Source organism: Ornithorhynchus anatinus, chromosome 1 (genome assembly GCF_004115215.2).
Source record: "Ornithorhynchus anatinus isolate Pmale09 chromosome 1, mOrnAna1.pri.v4, whole genome shotgun sequence".
Classification (NCBI taxonomy): Eukaryota; Metazoa; Chordata; class Mammalia; order Monotremata; family Ornithorhynchidae; genus Ornithorhynchus; species Ornithorhynchus anatinus.
Genome location: NC_041728.1, coordinates 184,961,910 through 184,989,885, shown reverse-complemented (window position 1 = coordinate 184,989,885; position 27,976 = coordinate 184,961,910). Strand labels below are relative to the sequence as shown.

General features: G+C 54.3%; 1 protein-coding gene across 1 annotated transcript in view; it reads right to left on the bottom strand.

Moving 5' to 3' along the window:
* Positions 1 to 26,458, bottom strand: part of SLC12A8 (solute carrier family 12 member 8) — a 34,961-nt gene extending 8,503 nt beyond the window's left edge. Inside the window, exons 1-8 of the mRNA XM_029069229.2 lie at positions 26,408 to 26,458; positions 25,146 to 25,283; positions 24,481 to 24,672; positions 23,000 to 23,231; positions 14,950 to 15,063; positions 3,772 to 3,859; positions 2,436 to 2,523; positions 977 to 1,137 (exon numbers count right to left, since the gene is read on the bottom strand). Of these exons, the coding sequence (XP_028925062.1) occupies positions 977 to 1,137; positions 2,436 to 2,523; positions 3,772 to 3,859; positions 14,950 to 15,063; positions 23,000 to 23,231; positions 24,481 to 24,672; positions 25,146 to 25,283; positions 26,408 to 26,458 (1,064 nt within the window). The remainder of the gene's footprint in view (positions 1 to 976; positions 1,138 to 2,435; positions 2,524 to 3,771; positions 3,860 to 14,949; positions 15,064 to 22,999; positions 23,232 to 24,480; positions 24,673 to 25,145; positions 25,284 to 26,407) is intronic.
* Positions 26,459 to 27,976: the final 1,518 nt, after the last annotated feature.

Here is a 27,976-nt window from a genome sequence, read left to right as displayed (position 1 = left end):
AGTAAATACCATTGACTGACTGATTAATTAATTAGTTAATTAATTAAACCCAGGTCCTTCCCTTCTGTAAATTACTTCCCAAACCACCGGAGAAGCCTTCTGGGATTAAACCCATCCCACCCCTAGCCTGCCTACTGCAATCCAGCCAATGGGGAGTGGGCCCCCTCTGGGCTCCCTCCGTGTCCTCTACCTCCTCTTTCCTCCCGCCACCCCCAAATCCTGGTGTCCAGCAAGGCAGCCATTTTTTTAAATGGTATTTGTTAAGCACTTACTATGTGCCAGGCACTGTTCTAAGTGCTGGGGTAGATACAAGTTCACCAGGTTGGACACAGTCCCTGTTTCACATGGGGCTCACAGTCTTCATCCCCGTTTTACAGCTGAGGGAACTGAGGCCCAGAGAAGTGAAGTGACTTGTCCAAAATCACACAGCTGACAAGAAGCAGACCTGGGATTAGAATCCAGGTTCTTCTGGTTCTTCTTCTGCCTCTGCTTCTAGAGAAGCAGCGTGGCTCAGTGGAGAGAGCCTGGGCTTGGGAGTCAGAAGTCGTGGGTTCTAATCCCAACTCTGCCACTTGTCAGCTGTGTGACTTTGGGCAAGTCACTTAACTTCTCTGAGCCTCAGTTACCTCATCTGGAAAATGGAGATTAAAACTGTGAACCCCATGTGGGACAACCTGATTACCTTGTATCTACCCAGCGCTTAGAACAGCACATAATAAGTGCTTAACAAATACCAGATTATTATTATTATTCTGATGTCCAGGCCCAGGCTCTATCCACTAGGCCATTCATTCAATCGTATTTATTATGCACTTACTGTGTGCAGAGCACTGTACTAAGCACTTAGGCCATGCTGCTGTTGGTCAGCAGAAGCCCAGGACGGACCCGGGCAGTCCCCAGAGACCCCGGCCCGTCTCTCCCCCCAACTCCCGGGCCCTCCCCGTCGTCCCCGCCCCGGCCCCCTCCCCACCCTGACCCCAGTGGACTCACCTCCTGAGCCAGGAACGCCAGGGCTGGGACCACCTTCTCCTGGGCCAGGCAGTGCAGGATGCGGGGGGCCCCGTACAGGCCCCCCATGCAAGAGGCCAGCGAGGAAATGTACAGCCCCAGCAGGAACAGGAAGCCCACCAAAGACACCTGCCGGGGGACAGGCCCCACCAGAGACGGTCAGAGACTGAGGCGGAGACCAGAGACGGAGCCCTTTCCAGAGGCAGAGACGAGCAGAGACGCAGAGGTCGGAGAGTAGAGGCCGAGGCAGAAGACAGAGTCAGAGTTCCCTGTCAGAGACAGAGAGACCGAGGCAGTGACCAAAGATGGAGCCCCTTCCAGAGGCACAGACAATCAGAGACACAGAGGTCAGGGAGTAGAGGCAGAGAGCAGAGATGGAGCCCCTTCCAGAGGCAGAGACAATCAGAGATGCCGAGTTCAGAGAGTAGAGGGCAGAGACAGAGAGACAGAGTCCGAGCCCACTGCCAGAGGTACTCAGAGAGGGACAGAGACCTCGCCAGAGGCACTTAAAGAGAGGCCATCAAAGACAACACCAGAAAAACACCCCTCAAAGCACCAGAGGCAGAGACTCAGATCGCCACGGTTGCAGAGATCGGGATGCAGGGAGACCCAAGCAGAGACCGAGAGATGGACATAAAGAGAGGCAAAGTCGGTGACACCCAGGGTGAGAGAGACTCAGAGAGAGAAAGCCAGACAGACTGGAAGAGCCAGAGCCAGGGCAGACCCCATGGGGAGATAGAACCAGCTCTTCCTCTCCGGGGTAGGGGGTGGACAGGAGGCCCCCAAATGTCCAGATGGTCAGAGGGCAACTTGGATCACAGGATATGTGGAGAAGGGACAAGTGTGGATTATCTGCACTTTCCACTTATCCATGCCTCTCATTTCCCCCAAGTCCATGGATAATAGAAAGCAGGATGTCACCTTGTCCGCCCACCCGCCAACAGGGAGATAGGAGTCTGGCAGAATCACCCTGCCTCACTTACGTATTGGTCTGGGCATAAGGCCGGGCATAGGACTGGACATGGGCCCGATCATGGGTCGGGCATGAGGCCGGACACAGGGCCGGGCATGAAGCTGGGCAAGGGTCTGGGCATCGGTCTGGATATGGGTCTTGGCATTGGTCTGGGCATGGGGCCAGGCATGAGGCTGGCCTTGGGTTTGGGCATGAGGCTGGGCATGGGGCTAAGCATTGATTGGGGCACGGGTAGGGGCATGGGTAGGGGCACGGGGCTGGGCTTGGGTCTGGACACGAGGCCAGACATGGGTCTGGGCCTGCTCTTTCACCCCCGGATGGCCAGGGATGGTTGGGGGGACTCCAGGAGGACGCTGAGAAGACACAAGGGGGGAGTCCAGAGGGACACGAAGAGACAGGAAGGGGACCCCACCCTGAGCCAACCCAACACATGCCAACCAGAACCCTTGCCAACCTTCTGGGCTATCATGAAGTCCTGGCGCAGGGCCTCCCGGCTGCAGACGGCTCCCAGCAGGAAGACGAAAACCACATAGAGGAACCACCTGCCAACCGCCCATGACAGAGATGTCTCTGCACCGAGGAGGGAGGTACCAGGGGTGGGGGGAGGGTGGCGGAGGACTTGGGGGGAAGCCAGGCACGTCCCACCAGAAAGCAAGGGAATGACTCCCATGGCCCCAGGGACCCTCTCCTCCACCACCATCACCACCTTCTTCAGTGGCCAGTGGTGATCCCAACCCCGGCGTCACCTTCCCCACCTGTTGAATGGGCCAATCAATTTGAGGTTTAGCCAATTGGTCCGCTCCCTGGGCCTCCTAGCCTGGCCCCGTAGGCAGAACGTGAGGCAGGGAGCCAGGACACCCGAGTTCAAGCCCCGGGCCACCCTCCAGCCTCGGGCCGGACCTCGACCCTGGCAGTGACCCTCTCTGGGCCTCCGCCTCTCCGTCTGCAAAACGGGATGATCGACTGTGGTCGTCCGCCGGTGCAGGGACCAATCGGTGGGATTTATTGAGCGCTTACTGTGTGCAGAGCACTGAGCTTGAGTAAAAGACAACAGAGTCGGTGGAAGCGTTCCCTGCCCTCAACGAGCTTCCAGTCTAGAGGAGCAACACAGTTTGCGCTTTGCAGGCAGCAGGCATTCCACTGCGTGTCGAGGGCTACTGATTGACCGATCCGTGGATCGGGGGCAGTGAAAAGGGAAGCTGGGGCGAAGTAAAACTCGGTAAGACGGAGAGAGTCCGGAAGGCGCTGAGCCGTCCGGTTTTGGGGAGTGGAGGGAGGTGGGCCGAGGAACGTTTTGGAAGGACGATCTGAGAGGGGAGAGGCTGGAGGCTGGAGGCAGGGAGGCCCGAGAGGAGGCTAAGGCTGGGGACCGTTGAGGGTGGGGGAGAGGAAGGGGTGGGACACCAGAAGGACTGGCAACAGTTGATTGTATTTGAGAGCTGAAAGATAAGGAGAAGGGGCAGGGAGAAGGGAGGAAGGGACTGGAGAGGAGGGTGCTGTGTCCAGTGGGGAGATATCGAGGGGGGAAAGAGGACAAACTCAGCTAGGGGTGGGGCAGACCGGCCCGCTCCAACAAAAGCTGGAGAGGGAGAAGGGAGGAAGAAGCCGGGAGCAGACACGGGAGAAGGAAAAGGGGAGAAGGTGGAGGCAGGGAGGATGGGGAGTTGGGAGGAGAAAAGACGGAGGACGAGTAAGAGGGGAGGGTAGAGGGAGATGAACTCAGAGATGCAGAGAGTCAGAGGGAGACCCCCCCACTCCCACCCCACATCTTCCCCAAAGGCGGGACTTACGAGACACCGATGGCGGCCAGGGAGCCCAGGGGAATGCTGGTTAGTGGCCGGTCCAGGTCTCCACTCATATTGAAACCAGCCAACACGCCTGCCGGGACAACACCGAGATGTCACACCACTGCCAATTTCACACCACGGATTTCCCTTCACTGTGCCCATCCATTTCCACATCAGAGAAAAACTCCTCACCATTGGCTTTAAAACCCTCCACCACCTTGCTCCCTCCTACCTATGTTGGTATTTGTTAAGCGCTTACTATGTGCAGAGCACTGTTCTAAGTGCTGGGGTAGATACAGGGTAATCAGGTTGTCCCACGTGAGGCTCACAGTTAATCCTCATTTTACAGATGAGGTCACTGAGGCACAGAGAAGTTAAGTGACTTGCCCACAGTCACACAGCTGACAAGTGCCAGAGCAGGGATTCGAACCCATGACCTCTGACTCCCAAGCCCGGGCTCTTTCCACTGAGCCACGCTGCTTCTCCTACCTCACCTTGCTACTCTCCTTCTCCAACCCAGCCCACACACTTCACTTCTCTAGTGCCGCTAACCTACTCACTGGGCCTCCATCTCTTCTATCTCACTACCGACCCCCGACCCAGGTCCTGGCTCTGGCCTCGAACGTTCCCCCTCCTCTAATCCAACAATGAGTCTCCCCGCCTTCGAAGCCTTGTTGAAGGCCCATCTCCTCCAAGAGGGCTTCCCAGACTAAAACCCCTCCTCCAAGACTGAGCTTCCCCTTTTCCCTCTGCTCCCTCTCTGCCTCCACTTCACCTCCCCTCAGCTAAGGCCCTTTCACCCCTTTTCCTCTGCTCCTCCGCCCTCCCCTCCCCTCATCACTGCACTCATTTGTATATAATTGTATATATTTTTATTACTTTATTTATTTTGTTAATGAGGTGTACATCCCCTTGATTCTATTTATCGTGATTAAGTTGTCTTGTTTTTGTCCGTCTGTCCCCCGATTAGACTGTGAGCCCATCAATGGGCAGGGATTGTCTCTATCTGTTGCTGAATTGTCCATTCCAAGCGCTTAGTACAGTGCTCTGCACATAGTAAGCGCTCAATAAATACTACTGAATGAATGAATGAACCCCGTTTCCTCTTCTCCCACTCCCTTCTGCATCGCCCCGACTTGCTCCCTTTGTTCTTCCCCCCCAGCCCCAGTCCCACATCACTTATGTCCATATCCCTCATTTATTGATTTCTATCGATGTGTGACTTCCCCTCATTGAGACAGTAAGCTCACTGTGGGCAGGGAATGTGTCTATTTATTGTTGTATTGCCTTCTCCCAAGTACATATGGTACACAAAGTAAGTGCTCAATAAATTTAATTGATTAAATGAATGACTTCACACCAGTGATGTGACCCCCTGACATCACATCATGGCTGTCAAACCATTCATTCATTCATCCACTTGTATTTATTGAGTGCCGACTGTGTGCAGAGCACTGTACTAAACGCTGGGGGAGAGTACAATATAACAATGATAATAATAATAATGATGTTGGTATTTGTTAAGCACTTACTATGTGCAGAGCACTGTTCTAAGCGCTGGGGTAAACAGAGGGGAATCAGGTTGTCCCACGTGGGGCTCACAGTCTTCATCCCCATTTTACAGATGAGGTCACTGAGGCACAGAGAAGTTAAGTGACTTGCCCACAGTCACACAGCTGACAAGTGGCAGAGCTGGGATTCGAACTAGATGCATTCCCTGCCCACAGTGAGCTTAGGGTCCAGAGGAGGAGACAGACATTAATATCAATAAAAAACATAAGCAAATAAATAATAAACCACCAACTTCGCACCACGGACGTCACACCATTGTCGTTACACCACCGCCATCAGGCCTCTGACTTCACACCACAGTTATCACACCATCACAAAACCACCATCGCACCACTGGCAGTGCATCACACCGCTGCGACACAACCGCCATCACCCCCGCTGTTATTCCACCACCATAACACCACCACCATCATAATAATAATAATAATGGCATTTGTTAAGCGCTTCCTAAGTGCCAAGCACTGTTCTAAGCACAGGGGTAGATACAAGGTAATTAGGTTGTCCCACATGGGGCTCACAGTCTTAATCCCCAATTTACAGATGAGGTAACTGAAGCACAGAGAAGTCACAAACCTGACAAGTGGAGGAGCCGGGATTAGAACCCACGACCTCTGACCCCCAAGCCCTTGCTCTTTCCACTAAGCCACGTTGCTTCTCACAGATCTCATCACACGATCACCGACATACAACCACAGTTCCACCACCACCATCGCACAGCCGCACACAAAAAGTCGCAAGCGCTTCCTGAAGGCCAGAGAGACTCTTAGCCCGCAGACGGGTCCAGTTGGACACACAGAGACAGGCAGACAGGACAAGCACTCACTACACAACTAGACAAGCAGACAGGAAGAGAGACGGACATGTAGACAGACTCACAGACAGACAGGCAGGTCTACTGGCTGACAGTCAGACAGGTAGGCCGACTGAAGTGTACATTTTGCACCTCGGTAAACACCGTGCTAAATTTAATGCCCTTTGGCATATCACTTCCTGTAAACGCACTTGAGCCAGGCCTATTGCCTCCAAGCGAAGGCCTAATATGTCGAAACAAAAACTCCTCACTCTTAGCTTCAAAGCTGTCCATCCCCTTGCCCCCTCCTAGCTCACCTCTCTTCCCTCCTTCTCCATCCCACCCCATACACTCCGCTCCTCTGCCACCGCTCACCTCCTTACAGTCCCCTGTTCACGCCTATCCCGCTGTCGAACTCTGGCCCACGTCCTACCACCGTCCTGGAATGCCCTCCCTCCTCACGTCCACCAAACTAGCTCTCTTCCCCTCTTCAAAGCCTTACTGAGAGCTCACCTCCTCCAAGAGGCCTTCCCCCCTTTACCCTCTGCTCCCCCTCCACCCTCTGCTCCTCCCCCTTCCCCCTTCCCCTCAGCACTGTGCTCATTTGTATATATTATTTATGACCCTATTTATTTTGTTAATGAGGTGTACATCCCCTTGATTCTATTTATCGTGAGAACGTTGTCTTGTTTTCGTTTCGTTCTGTTTTGCTCTGCCGTCTGTCTCCCCCGATTAGACCGTGAGCCCGTCATTGGGCAGGGATGGTCTCTATCTGTTGCCGAATTGTATATTCCAAGCGCTTAGTCCAGTGCTCTGCACATAGTAAGTGCTCAATAAATATTATTGAATGAATGAATGTCCTAAATTTTGACTGACCCACAGATGTCCAGGCGAGGTGTCTTCTAAGAGCAGAAGACAACGGGACTGCAATCGGTACATTAGGGACATTAGGGGGAAGAAGCTCGATGTGAGGGTCAATAAGTGTAGTATAAAGGCTGGGGGGAAAGACCTGCCGCTGCTGCTCGCCGTTATCCGAAAGGACCACGAGACAGCCCGGGGGGTGGGACCTCTTGGCCGGGGGACACCCGCGCCGGTCCGGTCCATTTAAGGACTTGAATGTCACACGGGTCTGATTATCCCGCCGTAGGAAATTCTCAATTAGGGACGGGAAGTTTTCGCGATTCAGCTTTCCGGATGGAACGAACCATGATATTCAATATCGCAGAAAGAAAACATTTATTAACATTCAGAAAGCACTGAGAAGCAGCATGACGCAGCGAATAGAGCCCGGGCTTGGGAGCCATTGATTGACTGAGGATTGAGGGCTTTAATAGTGTCAGAGATAAAATAATGATAATTATGGTATTTATTAAGCGCTTACTATGTGCTAAGCACCTTCTAAGTGCTGGGGTAGATACAAGGTAATCAGATTGTCCCACGTGTGGCTCACAGTTTTAATCCCCACTTTACGGATGAGGGAACTGAGGTCCAGAGAGGTTGAGTGGTTTGACCAAGGTCACACAGCAGACAAGAGGCACAGCTGGGATTAGAACCCTCATCGTCCTTGGGTTGGAGGCTTAAGAGAAGCAGGGTCTGTTGAGCTTGATGGTTTTCTAATAATAATTATTATTATGGTATTGATTAAGCAGCAGCAAGAGAAGCAGTGTGGCCTAATGGAAAGAGCCCGGGCTTGGGAGTCAGAAGCCATGGGTTCTACTCCCGGCTCCGCCACTTGGGCAAGTCACTTAACCTTTCTGGGCCTCAGTTCCCTCATCTGTAAAATGGGGATTAAGACTGTGAGCCCCACGGGGGACAACCTGATGATCCTGTATCTACCCCAGCGCTTAGAACAGTGCTTGGCATATAGTAAGTTCTTAACAAATGCAATCATTATTATTATTACTAAGCACTTACTATGTGCCAGGCACTGTACTAAGCTCTGGGGTGGATTCGAGCAAATCGGGTTGGACACAATCCCTGTCCTACCTAGGGCTCACGGTCTTCATCCCCATTTTACAGATGAGAGAACTGAGGTCCAGAGACATGAAGTGACTCACCTACGGTCCCACAGCAGGCATGTGGAGGAGTTGGGATTAGAACCCATTACCTCATAACACCCAGGCCCAGGCTCTATCCATCTGCCATGCTGCCTCTCAGTGCTTTCTGTATGTTAATAAATGTTTTCTTTGTTCTGTCGGTAAAGCTGAGTCACAAATCCCCCCCATGCCTAATTGACTCTTTTGGGTCGTAACACTGACAGATAGCAATTCATTTTCATTCATTCAATAGTATTTATTGAGCGCCTACTATGTGCAGAGCACAGTACTAAGCACTTGGAGTGTACAATTCGGATAATAATGATGGTAGGACAGGCAGGGAGACAGACAGACTGGTAGGTAGACAGACAAGCAGCCAAGCTCTCAGACAGGCTCCCAGACAGGCACAGTGTTGTGTACAAAGTAAGCGCTCAGTAAATTCAACTGAATAAATGAATAGGAAGGCAGACAGGCAGGTAGGTAGGTAGACGGACAAGCAGACAGGAAGACAGGCAGACCATCTCCCAGAGAGGAAGACGGATAGGCAGTAATTAAGCACTCAGTAAGCAAAATCTGCTCACCATTGGCTTTAAAGCCGTCCATCCCCTCGCCCCTTCCTACCTCGCCTCTCCTTCTCCCCTCCTCCATCCCAACCCGCACACTCCCCTCCTCTGCTGCCGCTAACCTTCTCCCTGGGCCTCCAGCTCGCCTGTCTTGCCGCCGAACCCTGGCCCACGTCCCGCCTCCGGCCCGGAACGCCCTCCCTCCCCAAATCCCACAGACAATCACTTTCCCTGCCTTCAAAGCCCTACTGAAGGTGCACTTCCTCCAAGAGGCCTTCCCAGACTAAGCCCCCCTTTTCCTCATCTCCCACTCCTTCCACGTCACCCCGACTCCTTCCCTTTGCTCTTTCCCTCCCTCCCCGCCCCACACCACTTATGGATAAATCTGTCATTTTACTTATTTATATCGATGGCTGTTCACTTGTATCAGTATCTGTCTCCCCCCGGCTAGACTGTGAGCCCGCTGTGGGCAGGGACTGTCTCTCTTTATTGCTGTATTGGACTTTCCAAGCGCTTAGTCCAGTGCTCTGCACACAGTAAGCGCTCAATAAATACGATTGATTGAGCGAATGAAAGTAAGCGCTCAATAAATACGACCGAACGGACCAATAGGAAGGCAGACGGGCAAATAGCCGGACAGGCGGGCAGGCAGACGGACAAGCAATGAACGAACGAACGAAGAAGCGGACAGGTAGACGGACAGGCAGCTGGATGCACAGGCAGACGGGCGGGGAGACTAGACGGACAGGTAGAAAGACAGGAAAATAGACGGACAGATGGGGTGTGAAGCCAGTTCCGCGGGCCAGCTCCTCCCCTCCCCCAGCTGCCGGACCCCAGAGATGGTACTGACCGTCCTCCCCAACCCCTGCGCCGGCCATCTGCCCCTCGGTAAACAAACAGCTCCCCCCTGCCCCGGCGTTCACAATCCCCCCTCCGCCTGGTACGTCCCCCCGCCGCGGCCTCTCCTAGGCCACAAAGACCCTTTGTTCCCAGGCCGGGGGGAGCCAGACAAAACCGTCTTATCTCCAGGCACCAGCAAGCCACCGGTATTATTCTGCACACACAGAATAATAATACCGATAAAAATAATGTCGGTATTTGCTAAGCGCTTACTGTGCCAGGCACTGTAGTCATTCATCCGTTCAATCGTACTTTTTGAGCACCTACTGCGTGCAGACCATTGGCCTGAGCACTTGGGAAAGTACGATACAGCAATAAAGAGAGTTATTCCCTGCCCACAAGGCGCTCACAGTCCAGAGTGGGGGAGGCAGGCGTCAATACAAATAAACAGTGGCAGAGCCGGGATAAGAACTCAGGTCCTTCTGCCTCCGGGGTCCGGGCTCGTTCCACCAGGCCGTGCTGCCCAGCCCAGCCCAGCCCCCCGTGACCCCCAATCTGCAGGCCCCCCGGCCCCCTGGTCTCAGCCCAGCCCCTATCCTCGCCCACACCCAACCATCCAACTGCTCCTAACAGAGCCAGGGCCTGGAAGTCAGGAGGTCGTGGGTTCTAATCCCGTCTCTTCCATCCATCGGCTGTGTGACCTTGCGCAAGTCACTTCATTCCTCTGGGCCTCAGTTCCCTCCTCTGCATAGCTTAGTGGAACGAGCCCGGGCTTGGGAGTCAGAGGTCATGGGTTCTAATCCCGGCTCCGCCACTTGTCTGCTGTGTGACCTTGGGCAAGTCACTTCACTTCTCTGTGTCTCAGTTACCTCATCTGTAAAAATGGGGATTAAAAAGTGTGAGCCCCACCTGGAACAATCTGATTACCCTGTATCTCCCCCAGCGCTTAGAACAGTGCTCAGCACATAGTAAGCGCTTAACAAATACCATAATTATTATTATTATTATTAAAATGGGGATTGAGACTGGGAGTCCCACGGGGGACAGGGATTGGGTCCAATCGATTTGCTTGTGCCCATCCAGCGCTTAGTACAGTGCCTGGCACATAGGAAGTACTCAACAAACCCCGTAATTATTATCCTTCTTATTACGATGATGTCTCTGGGCTCAGGGAAAGCTGGGCTGACTGGGCGGCATAGGGGGCGGGCGTGCAGAGAGGTGTCAAATAATGGACGAACGGTATTGACCGAGTCCCTCCTGTGTGCAAAGCACTGGCCTGAGCGTTTGGGAGAGGACAGTACAGCACAGTGGGTAGATATACGATCCCTGCCCACAACAAGCTTACAGTCTAGAGTGGGAGAAACACATTAAAATCAATTACAGGTGGGGAAACAACCCCAGTTTAAAGATCTGGGCAGAAGGGCGTCCGACCCGATATACTTGTGCCCACCCCACTGCTTAGTACAGTGCTTGGCTCATAGTCAGCGCTTAACAAATACCACAATTATTATTATTAGGTGCTCCGAGAGTGGGACTAAGTGCATGGGTGAGGAGGGACATAATAATACTACTAATAATGACTGGGGCATTTGTTAAGCGCTTACGGAAGGTGTGGGTTCTAATCTCGGCTACGCCACTTGTCAGCTGTGAGACTTTGGGCAAGTCACTTAGCTTTCCTGTGCCTCAGTTCCCTCATCTGTAAAATGGGGATTAAGACTGTGAGTCCCACATGGGACACCCTGATCACCTTTCATCTACCCTAGCGCTTGGCAGAACAGTGCTTGGCACATAGTAAGCACTTAACAGATATCATAATTATCATTATTATCGTTCTCTATGCCTCAATTATCTCATCTGTGAAATGGGGATTGAGACTGTGAGCCCTATGTGGGGCAGGGACTATGCCAAACTAACTCTCTTCCCCTCTTCAAAGCCCTACTGAGAGCTCATCTCCTCCAAGAGGCCTTCCCAGACTGAGCTTCCCCTTTTCCCTCTGCTCCCTCTGCTCCCTCTCTGCTCCCCTTCACCTCCCCTCAGCTAAGCCCCCTTACCCCCCTTTCCCTCTGCTCCTCCCCCTCTCCCTTCCCCTCCCCTCAGCACTCTGCTCATTTGTATATATTTTTATTACCCTATTTACTTTGTTAATGAGGTGTACATCCCCTTGATTCTATTTATTGTGATTAAGTTGTCTTGTTTTTGTCCATCTGTCTCCCCCATTAGACTGTAAGCCCGTCAATGGGCAGGGATGGTCTCTATTCGTTACTGAATTGTCCATTCCAAGTGCTTAGAGCTACAGTGCTCTGCACATAGTAAGCACTCAATAAATACTATTGAATGAACTCAATTTGCTCATATTCACCCCGGGCTGGTTACACTGCCTGGCACATAGCACTTAACAAGTACCATTATTATTATTATTATTATTGTGTGCCAAGCACTGTACTAAGTCCTGGGGTAGATAGAAGATCATCAGATCCCATATGGAGTTCGCAGTCTAAGTAGGAGGACAGGTAATGAATCCCCATTTTGCAAATGAGGGGGACTGAGGCACAAAAAGCAAAGTGACTTGCTCAAGGTCACACAGCAGACGAGAGCTGGGATTAGAATCCATGTCTTCTGACTCCCAGGCCCGGGCTTTTTCCACTGGGCCACGCTGCTTCTCCCAGGCGTAAGTGAGCCTTAGTCTGGAAATTGCCTTGGTCATTCCAGCCTGGACACCAGGGAAATCTGCAACTGCCGGGAATATCGCTGGGATCTCTGCCAGCATGGTGATAGGCTGGAATTCTGGGATTTCTTGCACAAGCCGACATATAGACCGTAAGTTCGTTGTGGACAGGGAATGTGTCTCCCAACACTGTTGCATTATATCAATGAAGCAGCGTGGTCAGTGGAAAGACCCCGGGCTTGGGAGTCAGAGGTCATGGGTTCTAATCCCGGCTCTGCCACTTGTCACTTTGGGCAAGTCACTTCACTTCTCTGGGCCTCATTGACCTCATCTGGAAAATGGGGATTAAGACTGCGAGCCCCATGTGGGACAACCTGATCCCCTTGTATCCCCCCCCTCCCGTGCTTAGAAGAGTGCTTTGCACATAGTAAGCGCTTAACAAATGCCATCGTTATTATTATTATTGAGCGCTAATGTGTGCAGAGCACTGTACTAAATGCTTGGAAGAGGACAATATATTAATAGAGAATAGAATAGAGAAGCAGCATGGTGTAGCGGGTCATGGATTCTAATCCCGGCTCCACCCCTTGTCTGCTGTAGGACCTTGGGCAAGTCACTTCACTTTTCAGGGCCTCAGTTACCTCATCTGTAAAAAGTGGGGATTAAGAATAATAATGTTGCTATTTGTTAAGCGCTTACTATGTGCAGAGCACTGTTCTAAGCACTGGGGTAGATACAGGGTAATCAGGTTGTCCCACGTGAGGGTCACAGTTAATCCCCATTTTACAGAGGTGGTAACTGAGGCACAGAGAAGTTAAGTGACTTGCCCAAAATCACACAGCTGACAAGTGGCAGAGCCGGGATTCGAACTCATGATCTCTGACTCCGAAGCCCAGGCTCTTTCCGCTGTGCCACGCTGAATGTGAGTCCTAAGTGGGACAGGGACTGTGTCCAACCTAACTTGTATCTAACCCAGGGCTTAGAACAGTGTTTGGCACATAGTAAGCACTTAACAAGTACCATAATGATCATTATTATTATTATTCCTAGTAGTAGAACAGACACATTCCCTGCCCACAATGAGCCTACAGTCTACTGTACTCTCCTAAGCACTTATAGGAGCATGGAGTATTGAATAGAGCATGGGCTGGGAGACAGAAGGCCATGGGTTCTCATCCCATCTCCACCACTTGCCTGCTGTGAGACCTCGAGCGAGTCACTTCACTCCTCTGGGCCTCAGTTACCTCATCTGTAAAATGGGGATGGAGACTGTGAGCCTCACGTGGGACAGGGACTGTGCACAACCCGAAGTGCCCGTATCCACCCCAGAGCTTAGTACGGTACACAGAAAGCACGTAACAAATAATAATAATCATGGCTGTCGTTAACTGCTTACTATGGGCAAAGCACTGTTCTAAACGCTAGGGTCGATACTAGGCAATCAAGTTGCCCCTTGTGGGCCTTACAGTCTTAATCCCTATTTGGCAGATGAGGTAACTGAGGCACAGAGAAGTGAAGTGGCTTGCCCAAGGTCACACAGCAGACAAGTGGCGGAGCCGGAATTAGAACCCAGGTCCTCTGACTCCCCGGGCCCTTCCCACTGAGCCATGCTGCTTCCCTCCCATCATCAACGTAGTTATTATTATTACATCGGGGGCACCCAGAGGGCAGGAACGTGCCGGCCCCATCTACACCGGGGGCATCCTGAGGGCAGGGAACTTCTCTCCCAAGTCCGGTGCTCTGCACACAGTAAGCGCTCAATAAATACCATTGATTGACTGACCCCAAGGACAGACCCGGGCGGGATCACCCTGGTCCAGCTGGCCGCTGTCAGTCTCCCCGGTCGGTCTCTCCAAGGTGTCCCGTCAGAGAACCCCCCAGTCTCCCGATGCCCCTGATGAGATGCTGTGTCTCGGAGTTGCCTGTATCTCTGAGCTGCCTGGGTCTCTGGGGAGCGTCTTCTGTCCGGGGAAGAGGTTGCCCACCCATGGCTCCGCCGCTGACCACCGTCAGGGACCTGAAGTCAGGCTGGATACTGGGGGTCTGGTGAGGGGAGAAGCCACGTGGGAGCCTAGAAGGTAGAGCCCAGGCCTGGGAGTCAGAAGGACCCGGGTTCTAATCCTGACTCCGCCACATGTCTGTCGTATGACCTTGGGCAACTCATTTAATTTCTCTGGGCCTCAGTCACCTCATTTGTAAAATGGGGATGAAGACTAGGAGCCCCATGTGGGGCAGGGACTGTGTCCAACCTGATTAGCCGTATCTACCCCAGTGCTTTGTTTGGCACATAGTAAGCACTTAACCAATAGCACAATTATTATTAATTATCCCTTCACTTCTCAGTGTCTCAGTTTTCCTTTTCTCTTCCGCCTTACACTGTGAGCCCCGTGTGGGACAGGAACTGCGTCCGATCTAATTCACTTGTAATCTACCCCAGCGCTTAGAACAGTGTTTGACAGATAGGAAGCATGTTCCCCCCACTTGTCTGCTGTGTGACTTTGGGCAAGCCACTTCACTTCTCTGAGCCTCAGTGACCTCATCTGTCAAATGGGGCTGAAGACTGTAAGCCCCACGTGGGACAATCTGATGACCTCGTATCTACCCCAGTGCTTAGAACAGAACATAGTAAGCACTTAACAAATATCATCTTTTTTTAAGCATCTATCAAATACTACTAAAGAAAAGAAAAAGGATGGGAAGAGAGGAGGGGGCTACCTGTGGCTGCTGGGAAGAAGACGGCAAATACGGTGAAGAAGGATTCTCCAGGGCTGTAGTCGGGCAGGCTGTTGTTAGATAGTAGTTCTGGACTGTAGCCGACAAATCCATGCTCTGCTGGCGGGGGAGAAAGTCCAGTGGTTAGCGCCCACCTTCGTGGAGAGAAAACCCGGTGGTTAGCGCCCGTCCGTGGGGGAGAAAACCCTGTGGCTAGCATCCACCCATGGGACAGAAGTCTAGTGGCTAGCGCCCATCTGTGGGGGAGAAATCCCAGTGGTTAGGGGCCCGTCTGTAGGAGACAGAGCCTGGTGGTTAGTGCCCACCTCTGGGGGAGAAAGCCCGGTGGCCATCGTCCACCCATCCTAACCCTCCTCGGATTCTCAGCGGTCTCCAGACGATGGCCCACCCGCTTCTCCTGGTAACATTATCCAACTTGGGCTTCACAGACACTGTCCTGTCCCGGCTCTCCTCCTTCCTCTCCGGCCGTTCCTTTCTAAGTCTCTATCCCAGGCTTCCTTTTATTTTTTTATGGTATTTGCTAAGTGCTCAATAGGCAGCAAGGACTGTGCTCGGCGCTGGGGTCGGTACAAGTTAATCGGGTCGGACACAGTCCTCGTCTCACATGGGGTTCGCGGTCTAAATAGGAGGGAGAAAGGGTAGTGAATCCCCATTTTGCAGTTGAGGAAACTGAGACACCAGAGGAGTGAAGTGACTTGACCAAGGTCACACTGCAGATACGTGGTGGAGCCAGAATTAGAACCCTGGTCCTCTGGTTCCCAGGCTGATGCTTGATCCACTAGGCCACACTCCTTCTCCTCGGTCTCCCACTCTCTGTGGGGGGTTCCTCAAGACTTAGTTCTGGGTCCCCTTCTATTCTCCACTCGCACCCACTCTCTTGGACAACTCATTCAAGAACTCTTCCTGCCTTCAAGACCTCTCTACTTCAAGACACCTCGGTCCTCCTCCCCTCCTCATCGCCCGACTCCCTCCCTCTACTCCACCCCCTTCCCCGCCCCACAGCACTTGCGTATATTTGTACATATTATTTATTAATGATGTGTCTATATCTATAATTCTATCTATTGTGATGCTATTGATGCCTGTCCACTTGTTTTGTTTGGTAGTCTGTTTCCCCCTTCTAGGCTGTGAGCCCGTTGTTGGGCAGGGATTGTCTCTATCTGTTGCCGAATTGTACTTTCCAAGCACTTAGTACAGTGCTCTGCCCACAGTAAGCACTCAATAAATACGATTGAATGAATGAATGAATGAATACTTGGATGTCCCACCGACACCTCAAAATCAACATGTCCAAAACAGAGCTCCTTATTTTCCCAGCTCCTTATTTTCCCACCCAAACCTTGTCACCCCCTTGATTTTCCCATCACCGTAGATGGCACCACCATCCTTCCTGTCTCATAAGCCCATAACCTTGGCATTATCCTCAACTAGTCTTTCTCATTCAACAAACATGCTCAATCCCTCACAAAATCCTGTCAGATCGACCTTCAGGGCATCGGTAAAATCCGCCATTTCTCTCCATCCAAACTGCTCCCGTGTTAATTCAAGCACTTGTCCTAACCCATCCTGACGACTGTATCAGCCTCCTCGCTGACCTCCCAGGCTCCCGTCTCTCCCCACTCCGGTCCACACTTCACTCTGCTGCCCGGATCACTTTTCTAGAAAAACGTTCAGGATATGTCACCCCGCTCCTCAGGAAACTCCAGTGGTTTCCCATCCACCTCCGCATCAAAAAATACTTCTCACCGTTGGCTTTAAAGCCGTCCACCACCTTGTCCTCTCCTACCTCACTTCATTACTCTCCTTCCCCAGCCCAGCCCGCACACTCGGCTCCTCCAATGCCAATCTTCTCCCTGGACCTCCATCTCACCCGTCTCGCCGCCGACCCCCGGCCCACGTCCTGCCTCAGGCCTGCAACGCTCACCCGCCTCAAATCCTACAAAAAATGACTCTCCCCGCCTTCAAAGCCTTACCGAAGGCCCATCTCCTCCAAGAGGCCTTCCCTGACTAAGCCCTCCTTTCCTCTTCTCCCACTCCCTTCTGTCACCCTAATTAGCTCCCTTTGTTCTTCCCCCCTTCCAGCTCCATACCGCTTACGTAATAATAATAATAATAATCATGGTATTTGATAAGCACTTACTATGTGCAAGGCACTGTTCTAAGCGCTGGGGGATACAAGGTGATCAGGTTGTCCCACCTGGGGCTCACAGTCTTAATCTTCATTTTCCAGATGAGGTAACTGAGGCACAGACATGTGAAGTGATTTGCCCAAAGTCACACAGCTGACAAGTGGTGGAGCCGGAATTAGAACCCATGAGCTCTGACTCCCAAGCCCGGGCTTTTGCCACTGAGCCACGCTGTCATTTATTTGTATTGATGCCCGTCTCTCCCCCTTTAATCATTTCATTCATTCAATTGTATTTATTGAGCACTTCCTGTGTGCAGAGCACTCTACTAAGCACTCGGGAAGTACAATTCAGCAACAAATGGAGACAACCCCTGCCCAACAACGGGCTCACAGTCTAGAAGGGGGGAGACACATATCAAAACAAGTAAAAGGAATGAGTAACGTTATTATAAATAAATAGAATTATAGATATGTACACATCATCAATAAAAATGAATAGAATTATTATAATAAAGATGTACATATATATACATAAGTGCTGTGGGGCCGGGGGGCGGGTAGAGTAAGGGAGCGGGGTGGGGCAGTGGGTGGGGGGAGCAGAGGAAAAGGGGGGCTTAGTCTGGGAAGGCTTCCTGGAGGAGGCAAGCTCGTTGTGGGGAGGGAATGTTCCTATTTATTCTTGCATTGTCCTCTCCCAAGCACTGAATACAGTGCTCCGCACACAGTAAGGGTACAACAAATAAGACTGGATGAATGAATGAATGACTGGATGAATGAATGAAAGAGTCTGGGCCGGAGTCAGAGGATCTGGGTTCTAATCCTGGCTCTGCCACCTGCCTGCCGTGATCTTGGGCAAGTGACTGGGGGCTAATTCCCTTCCCCGGTTTCAAGGCCATCTCTGTGGGGATGATTACCACATGTCCTGCCCCAGGCCTGATTCATTCATTCAGTCGTATTTCTTGAGCGCTTACTATGTGCAGAGCACTGTACAAGCCACTTGGAAAGTACAGTTCAGCAACAGAGAGAGGCAATCCCTACCCAACAACGGGCTCACGGTCTAGAACGGGGAGACAGACAACAAAACAAAACAAGTAGACAGGCATCGATACCATCGAAATAGATAAATAGATCTCCCCTCCTCTGTAGTCTGGCATTTCCTCCTGCTTTTTCTTTTTTAAATGGTGTTTGTTAAGCGTTTACTATGTGCCAGGTCCTCTAAACCCAGAGAAGGAAGTGGCTTACCCCAGGTCACATAATAGACAATAACAATAATAATAATAATGGTGCTTGTTAAGTGCTTACTAAGTGTCAGATACCGTCCTCAGCACTGGGATAATGAGGTTGGACACAGTCCCTTTCCTACTTTGGGCTCACACTCTTAATCCCCATTTTTTTACAGATGAGGAAACTAAGGCCCAGAGAAGTGAAGTGACTTGCTGAAGGTCACACAGCAGACAAGTGGCAGAGCGGAATTAGAACCCAGGCCCTTCTGACTCCCGGACCGGTGCTCTATCCTGCAGGCCACGCCACTTCTCTAGGCAGCCTCTACTTGGGTGTCCCGCGGACACCTCGGACGATGCCCAGAACAACGCCTCATCTCATCTTCCCCGGATCTATGCCCCGGCCCGGCCCGCAGCCACTGTCGGTGACCTCAGGCTCGGAGCATTTATTCCCACCGGAGCCGAGCTCCGGGAAGGCGGCGGTGACCTCAGAGGGAACCGACCCACGGCCGCTGGGCGGGACCGGGAAGCCTGGCCAGGCCGGGCCGCAGTCCGGGGGCGGGGAGGTGGGGTGGTCCGGAGCCGGAGGGGCGTCCGGAGCTGGAGCCTAGGGCTGGGCCCGGCGGGCTGGGGGTCGGGGGGGAAATTGGAAGGGGTGGGGGCTGGGGGCTGAGGTGGGAAGGCTGAGGCCAGGGGTGGGGGGCTACAGCTGAGGCCTGGAGGTGGAGGCGGGCAGCCGGGGCCTTGGGGTTATGGAGCCGGAGGCAGGAATTGGGGGAGGGGGCACCTAGGACTGGGGGACTGGGGACCGGGGGCAGGAGGGGGAATCTGGGTCTGGGGGCCCTGGAGCCAGGGGGAAGGGGGTGGTCTGGGGCTGAAACTGAGGGGGGCAGGGGGAGTCTGGAGGAGGGAGGGCTGGGACCTAGGGGGTGGGGATGTAGTAGGCCGTTCAGAGGCTGGGGGCGGGGAGCTGGGGAGTGGAGGTCCCTGGGCAGGCCAGTTGGGTGCGAGGAGGGGGAAACATCTCAGGGCAAAGTCCCAGCGGACGGGGGCCTGGAGGGGGTCTGAAGGGGCCGTGGGAGGTGACCGTCTGCGCTCCCGACCTGCCTCCCTCCACCTGCCCCTAGCCCTCTCCTCTCCCCTTCCCCACGCCCAGGCTAGTGCGGTTTGGCCGCTCGTCAGGCATGAAGTCACCGGACAGGCCGGGCTCGGGGGCCTCCTCCAGCGGTCACTCTGCCCTCCACGCTGGTCACTCTGCAGCCAGCGTGGCCCCTCTAACGGTCCCGCTACAGTCAGCGCGGCCCCCCCACCGCTCATTATGGCCAGGGCGGGCCCCCCCCCCGGCGGTCACTCTAAGGTCAGCGGAGACCCCAGGGGTCAGTCTAGTCAACGCATCCCCCTCCCCCAGCGGTCACTGTACGCTTTGGACACCCCCCACTTCCCCGCAAGGTCACTATGGCCAGTGTGCCCCCTACCGACCCACTCTATAACAATAAGATTGGTATTTGTTAAGCGCCTACTATGTGCCAAGCACTGTTCTGAGCGCTGGGGCAGGTACCAGGTCATCAGGTTATCCTCCGTGGGGCTCACGGTCTTCATCCCCATTTGACAGCTGAGGTCACTGAGGTCCAGAGACCAGCTTGGCTCAGTGGAAAGAGGCCGGGCTTGGGAGTCAGAGGTCATGGGTTCGAATCCCGGTTCTGCCACTTGTCACTTTGGGCAAGTCACTTCACTTCTCTGGGCCTCAGTGACCTCATCTGTCAAATGGGGATGAAGACTGTGAGCCTCACGTGGGGCAACCTGTATCTCTTCTAGCACTTAGAACAGTGCTCTGCACATAGTAAGCACTTAACAAGACCAACATTATTGTTATTATTATTATTATTATTATTATTAAGTGGCTCTTGCCCAAGATCACCCAGCAGACAAGTGATGGAGGAGGAATTAGAACCCACGCCCTCAGACTCCCAAGTTGGGGCTCTTTCCACTAAGCTACGCTGCTTGTCTAAGTGCTCTACTGTTAGCGCACCTCTCCCCCGACACAGCAGTGATTATGGCCAACACGCGTCCCTTTCCCCTGCCCTGCGGTCACTCTAGGTTGAGAAGCAATGTGGTCTAGTGGTTAGAGCACGGACCGGGGAATCAGAAGGACCTGGGTTCTGATCCCAGTCTCGTCACTTCTCTGCTGCGTGACTTTGGCTATGTCACTTCGCTTCTTTGAGCCTCAGTGACCTCATCTGGGATGGAGACAGTGACTCCCACATGGAACAGGGCCTGTGTCCAACCTGATCGGCTCCTATCCACCCCAGAGCCTAGTCCAGTGCCTGGCACATAGTAAGCGCTCGAAAAATACCCCAATTATTATCAGTGTGCCGCCCCAGCGTCACACTAACACACAGCCCACAGTCAGCGGTCACTCTATTCAGTGCGCCCCCCTCCCTATAGCTCACTCTACGATCAGAACAGCCCCCAGCGGTCATCAGCGCTTAGAACAGTGCTTGACACATAGTAAGCGCTTAACAAACATCATCATTATTATTATTACTATTGTTCTAGTGGACGCGCTCCCCAGCAGCCAGCAGAAAGGAGAGGGCAGGAAGATGTGAGGCATGCTGAGAGGCAGCATGGCGTAATGGGTAGAGCTCAGGCCTGGGAACCAGAAGGTTCTAATCCTGGCTCTGCCACCTCTCTGCTGGGGGACTTTGGGCGAAGTCACTTGACTCCTCTGGGCCTCTTCATCCCCATTTTACAGATGAGGGAACTGAGGCCCAGAGAAGTGAAGTGGCTTACCCAAGGTCACATAGACAAGTGACGAAGTTGGGATTAGAATCCATAATAATGATGGTATTTCTTAAGCCGCTAATCAGCTGTGTGACCTTGGGCAAGTCAGTTGACTTCTCTGTGCCTCAGTTACCTCATCTGTCAAATGGGGATTAAAACTGTGAGCCCCACATGGGACAACCTGATCACCTTGTATCCCCCCAGGCTTATTATTATTATAAGTTAATTATTATATAATTTAACAGAGAAGTTAAGTGGCTTGCCCAAAGTCACACAGCTGACAAGAGGCTGAGCTGGGTTTTGAACCCGTAACCTCTGACTCCCAAGCCCACGCTCTTTCCACTGAGCCACGCTTTCAGCAGCGCCCCCAATCTAGACCCCCCCCTCCCCCATCACACTCACGCATACACAAACACAGGTCCACACAAGCGGGCACACAACATACACATACACACATGGCCCGACCAGAGAGGGAATTTCTATGCATTCATTCAATCGTATTTATTGAGCGCTTACTGTGTGCAGAGCACTGTACTGAGCGCTTGGAATTCTATTCATGTCTGTCTCCCCCTCTAGACCGTCAGATCGTTGTGGGCAGGGAATGTGGCTGTTAGATTGCTGTAATGTCCTCTCCCAAGCGCTTAGTACAGCGCTCTGCACATAGGGAGCGCTCAATAAATACGATCGACTGGGAAGAGAAAGGATACGGTCATTGCCGCCCTCTGCTGGCCGCAACGAGCCAATCTCTCACCCTGGTTTTTGTTTTGTTTTGGGGGGGGGGGGGGGGGAAATGGTATTTGTTAAGCATTTGCCATGTGCCGGGCACTAAGTGTACTAAGCACTGGGGTAGATACGAGATGACCAGGTTGGAAAAGTCCATGTCCCACGTGGGGCTCACAGCCTTCATCCGCATTTTACAGATGGGGAAACTGAGGCACGGAGAATAATAATAATAATGTTGGTATTTGTTAAGCGCTTACTATGTGCCGAGCACCGTTCTAAGCGCTGGGGGAGATACAGGATAATCAGATTGTCCCACGTGAGGCTCACAGTTAATTCCCATTTTACAGATGAGGGAACTGAGGCACAGAGAAGTCAACTGACTTGCCCACAGTCACACAGCTGACAAGTGGCAGAGCCGGGAGTCGAACTCATGACCCCTGACTCCGAAGCCCAGGCTCTTTTCCACTAAGCCATTGCCCAAGGTCACCCAGCAGACAAGTGTCGGGGTCGGGAATCCGCCCCAGACTCCCAGGACCAGGCTCTATGCACTAACAATAATAATAATAATGTCGGTATTTGTTAAGTGCCTACTACGTGCCAAACACTGTAGAGAAGCAGCGAGGCTCAGTGGAAAGAGCCCGGGCTTGGGAGTCAGAGGTCAGGGGTTCGAATCCCCGCTCTGCCACCTGTCAGCTGTGTGACTGTGGGCAAGTCACTTCAGTCATTCATTCAATAGTATTTATTGAGCGCTTACTATGTGCAGAGCACTGTACTGAGCCCTTGGAATCGTGCCTCAGTTACCTCATCTGTAAAATGGGGATGACGACCGTGAGCTCTACATGGGACCATCTGCTTACCCTGTATCTCCCCCAGCGCTTAGAACGGTGCTCGGCAAAGAGTAAGCGCTTAACCAATACCAACATTATTATTAAAATACCAACACTGTACTAAGCACTGGGGTAGATGCAAGGTAATCAGGTTGTCCCGCGTAGGGCTCCCAGTCTTCATCCCCATTTTCCCGATGAGGGAACTGAGGCCCAGAGAAGCGAAGCGGCTTGCCCCAGGTCACCCGGCGGAGCCGGGATCGGAACCCACGTCCTCTGACTGCCGGGCCCGGGCTCTTTATCTGCCCCCCACCCCACCCCCAACGGGTCCCTCCCCGGCGGCCCGCGGGACTGACCGGCGTCCAGGTGGGAGAAGGATCCGAGCACGAAGTCGAGGGTGGACGTGGTGAGCAGCAGCAGGAGCAGCAGCTGGAGGCGGACCACCCACTTGACCCCGGCCAGGCTGACCCCGAGCAGGCCCAGGAGGGCGGCCAGAGCCACGGCCCGCACGGCCCACGGGCTGCCCAGCCCCAGCACGGCCGAGACGGACTCCGCGAAGCCGGACACGTACATGGCCCCTGCAACGCACTGCGGGGTGGGGGAGGACCCCCGGGGGGGGGAGGGGGGTCGTCAGCGACCCTCTGCATCCCCACCGACGACGAGGACCCGATGGGCGAGCGCTCATCACGGTGTATGTCTGTGTCCGGTCAGCCCCTCGAGGGCAGGGCTCGTGTCTTCTCCTCCTCCCTCTGTCCTCCCCCCGCGTCCAGTACAGCGTGTGTGTGTGGGAGTGATTTTGCGTCCTGCAGACCAGTGGCCCCTCAGAGGGCAGGAGGTGGGCGTCCTCTCCACTCTGTCCACCCCCAGCACCCGGCGGTGTGTCCGTGTGGGTTTGTGGATGTCTGTGCGTGGCTGTGTGTCCTTCAGCTTAGTAGCCCCTCGGAGGGCAGGGACCGTGTCCCCTTTCCGCTCTGTTCACCCCCGGCCCCCAGCAGTGTGTGGGGGTGACGTTTGTGTGGGACGTGTGTGTGGGTGTGATTGTGTGTCCTTCGGACTCGTAGCCCCTCGGAGGGCAGGAACCGGGTGTCCTCTCCACTCCGCTCACCCCCGGCATCCAGCAGAGACGGGGAGAAAGGGACAGAGAGACAGAGAGAGACAGAGAGAGACAGAGTGTGTGGGGGGGTGGGGGGCTGGGGGGGTGTGATTGCGTGTCCTTCAGACTGGCAGCCCCTGGAGGGTAAGGACCGACCGTCCTCTTCCCTCCCCCAGCGCCCAGCACAGTGTGTGTGTGCGCGTGTCCGGTGTCCCCCATCAGACCGGCGGCCCCCCGAGGCCGGGCCCCGCCCCTCCTCCTCCCTCCACCCTCCCCCAGCGTCCAGCACAGGGCGCTTGGACGGACGGACAGACAGACGGGCGGGCGGGATGGACGGACAGGACGGACCGATAGGCCGGACAGGCGGACAGGATGGACGGACGGTCAGACGGACGGACAGAGGGACGGACAGAAGGATGGCGGGCAGACGGACGGACAGACGAACGGATAGGACGGGTGGACGGATAGGATGGACGGACAGACAGGACGGACGGACGGACAGAGGGACGGACAGGCGGATGGGAGGACAGGCGGACAGGCGGGCGGAGACACGGACGGACGGACAGACTGGCGGACGGATAGACGGACGGTCGGACAGACGGAAGGACGGACAGGACGGTCGGACAGAAGGACGGCGGGCAGGCGGACGTTCAGACGAACGGACGGACGGGAGGACGGACGGACGGACAGGACGGAGGGACGGACAGCCGGAGAAGAGAGGCAGAGAGCGGGCCGGGGGCTGACCTGTCCGAAGACGTAGAGGAGGCCGACGGCGGCCCCGAGCGGCCCCCCGAGCGCGGCGGCCAGCATGGAGTAGACGCCCCCGCGGCCGACGCCGCAGCGCTCCGCCAGGCCGATGCCGGACAGGACGGTGACCAGCGCCGCCAGGACCACCGACGACACCAGCGCCGCCCCCACCAGCACCCCGGCGTTCCCCTGGACAAGGCCCGGAGAGGGGGAGGGGGGACACCGAGCCGCTCAGCGCTCCGCCCGGTTGGAGGGGGGGGGGTCCCCCCAATCTCCCCCCCCCCCTCCGTCCCCACCCCCGCGCACGCAGGGAATCGGGCAGCCGCTGGACAGGAGCGGGAGCCCACGGGGGGCGGGACGGGGAGCGGGACGGGGAGCAGACGAGGGGCGGGAGGGGGAGCGGACGAGGGGCGGGAGGGGGAGCAGACGAGGGGCGAGAGGGGGAGCAGAGGGGATGAGGAGCAGGAGGGAGAGCGGAGGGATGAGGAGCAAGAGGGGGAGGCCGAGGGGACAAAGGGCAGGAGGGGGAGCAGAGGGGCAGCAGGAGGAGATGAGGGGCAGGGGGGAGAGCGGAGGTGACGAGGGGCAGGGGCGCGGCCCCTCGCTCCCGGGCGACCCACGACCCCCCCCCCCCCCCCCCCCGGGCGGGCCGGACAGCCTACCACCAGCCAGCCCGTCCGCAGGAAGAGGACGACGCCGAAGATGTTGATGAGGCAGGAGGTGAAGACGCCGTCCCAGGTCCCGAAGGAGCCGGACTGGCCGGACGGGGTCAGCCGCGGCGGGCCCGGACCCGCTCCGGCCTGCGGGGACACGGGCCGGCACACGCGGCCTCCTCAGGGAGGGTGCCGCTCTGTGCCCCTGGAGACGGGACGGCCGTCGGCCTGCCCTCCCACAGCTCCCGGGGTAGACGGGACAGGTAATAATAATAATAATAATAATGATGATGATAGTATTTGTTTAGCGCTTACTATGTACCAGGCAGTCACTGTACTGAGCACTAAGGTGGATACAAGCAAATCGGGTTGGACGCGGTCCTCTGTCCCACGTGGGGCTCACGGTCTCGATCCCCATTTTAATAATAACAATAGCTGTGGTATTCGTTAAGCTCTTACTACGTGCCAGGCACTGTACTAAGCACCGGGATGGACACCCACAAATCGAGTTGCACGCGGGCCCCGTCCCACGTGGGACTCACAGTCTCGATCCCCATTTTCCAGATGAGGGAAGTGAGGCCCAGAGAAGTGAAGTGACTTGCCCAAGGTGGCACAGGAGGCAAGTGGAAGAGTTGGGATTAGAACCCATGACCTGCCGACTCCCACGCCTGGGCTCTATCCACCATGATGCTTCTCGACAGGACAGTGTAGCAGACACACAGGCTGTGAGAGAAGAGAAGCGGCGTGGCTCGGTGGCAAGAGCCCGGGCTAAGGAGTCAGAGGCCGTGGATTCTGATCCCTGCTCCGCCACTTCTCAGCTGTGTGACTTTGGGCAAGTCATTTCGCTTCTCAGACTCTGAGCCCGTCACTGGGCAGGGATCGTGTCTATCTGTTGCCGAATTGTACATCCCGAGTGCTTAGTTCAGCGCTCGGCACATAGTGAGCGCTCAATAAATACTACTGAATGAATGGATTCTCTGGGCCCGAGTTCCCTCATCTGGAAAATGGGGATGAAGACTGAGCCCCACGTGGGACAACCTGATCGCCTCGTATCTACCTCAGTGCTTAGAACAGTGCTTGGCATACGGTAAGCGCTTAACAGATACCATCATCGTTCTTATTATTCCCTGCCCATAAGGAGCTGAGAGTCTAGAGGGGAAAACAGATATTGATAGAAATCAACCAATTATGGATCTGGACGGGCCTAGCGGCGCCTCCCTCGCCCACCCCGGCCCGCCTCGTGCCCTCCGCTGCCCGCGCCCCTGTCCTACCTGTCGGACGGCCTGGTGGAACAGCTCCCGGACCTTCCCACCGCGGCCCATCCCGGCCACTGCCTGCGCCCGCAGCTCCTGCCCTGTCTGGGCGGGTGATTCCTGGGTCCGTGGAAGGGAGAGGACAGAAGCCTGACGATCAACTCACGATCTAACTGGAGCCAGAACAGGTATTTCACCTCCATTTTACAGGTGAGGAACTGAGGCGCCTCCAGTAAAATGGGGATGAAATCCTCCTCTCTCCTCCTTCTCCCTATTTAACTTTTTTTAGCGGTATTTGATAAGCGTTTACTATGTTTCGGGCGCTGTTCTAAGCGCTAGGTAGGTCGCTTCATTTATGCTGAGGTCTGTTTATTTGTACTGATGTCTGCCTCCCGTCGCAAACCGGGAGCTCGTTGTGAGCAGGGATTGTCACTCTTTGTTGTTGTACTGTGCTTTCCCAAGCGCTCAATAGAGTGCACAGCACACAGTAAGTGCTCGATAAATACGAATGACAGAATGAATGAATGAATCAGGTTGGACAGTATCCATGTCTCACATGGGACTCACAGTCTTTGTTCAACCTGATTTCCTGGTATCCACCCCAGCGTCTGGTACAGCGCCAGACACAGTAAGCACTTAACAAATACCACGATTATTTTTATTATTATTATTATTGTACTCCCCGTTTTACAGATGAGGGAACTGAGGCCCTGAAAAGGGAAGTGATTTGCCCGAGGTTACCCAGCAGCCAAGTGGAGGGGTCAGAATCAGAACCCAGGTCTTTCTGACTCCCAGGCCCGACCACCAGGCTCCATCCACCCGTGGAGACAACCTCCCCACTCATTCATTCACTAGTATTTATTGAGCGCTTACTATGTGCAGAGCACTGTACTAAGCGCTTGGAACGGACAAATCGGTAACAGATAGAGACGGTCCCTGCCCTCTGGCGGGCTTACAGTCTAATCGGGGGAGACAGACGAGAACAATGGCAATAAATAGAGTCGAGGGGAAGAACATCTCATTAAAACAATAGCAAATAAATAGAATCAGGGTGATGTACATCTGATTAAACAAAATAAATAGGGAGATGAAGACATATACAGTTGAGCCAAGTGTGCGGGCTGGGTCGGAGGACGAGAGACATCTCTGCTGCCTCACATTTCCTCCTGCCTCACCTGACGTCACTGATCACTTTGGGATTTTGTTAAGCGCTTTCTGTGTGTCAAGAACTGTTCTCAGCCCTGGGGTAGATCCGAATTAATCCTGTTGGGCACGGTCTCCCCTTGGACGTCCTGCCGCCGCCTCAACCTGAGCGTGTCCGTAACAGAGCTCCCCATCTTCCCGCCCGGACCCCGTCTTCCCCCTGACTTTCCCATCGCCGTAGACGGCACCACCATCCTTCCTGTCTCGCGAGCCCATGACGTCGGCCTTATCCTCGTCGATCAATCGATCGTATTTATGGAGCGCTTCCCGTGTGCGGACCACGGTACTAGGTGCTCGGGAGAGTGCAATATAACAGAGTTGGTAGGCACGCTCCCTGCCCACCACCAACTTGCGGTCTAGACGCCTTTCTCTCATTTAACCCGT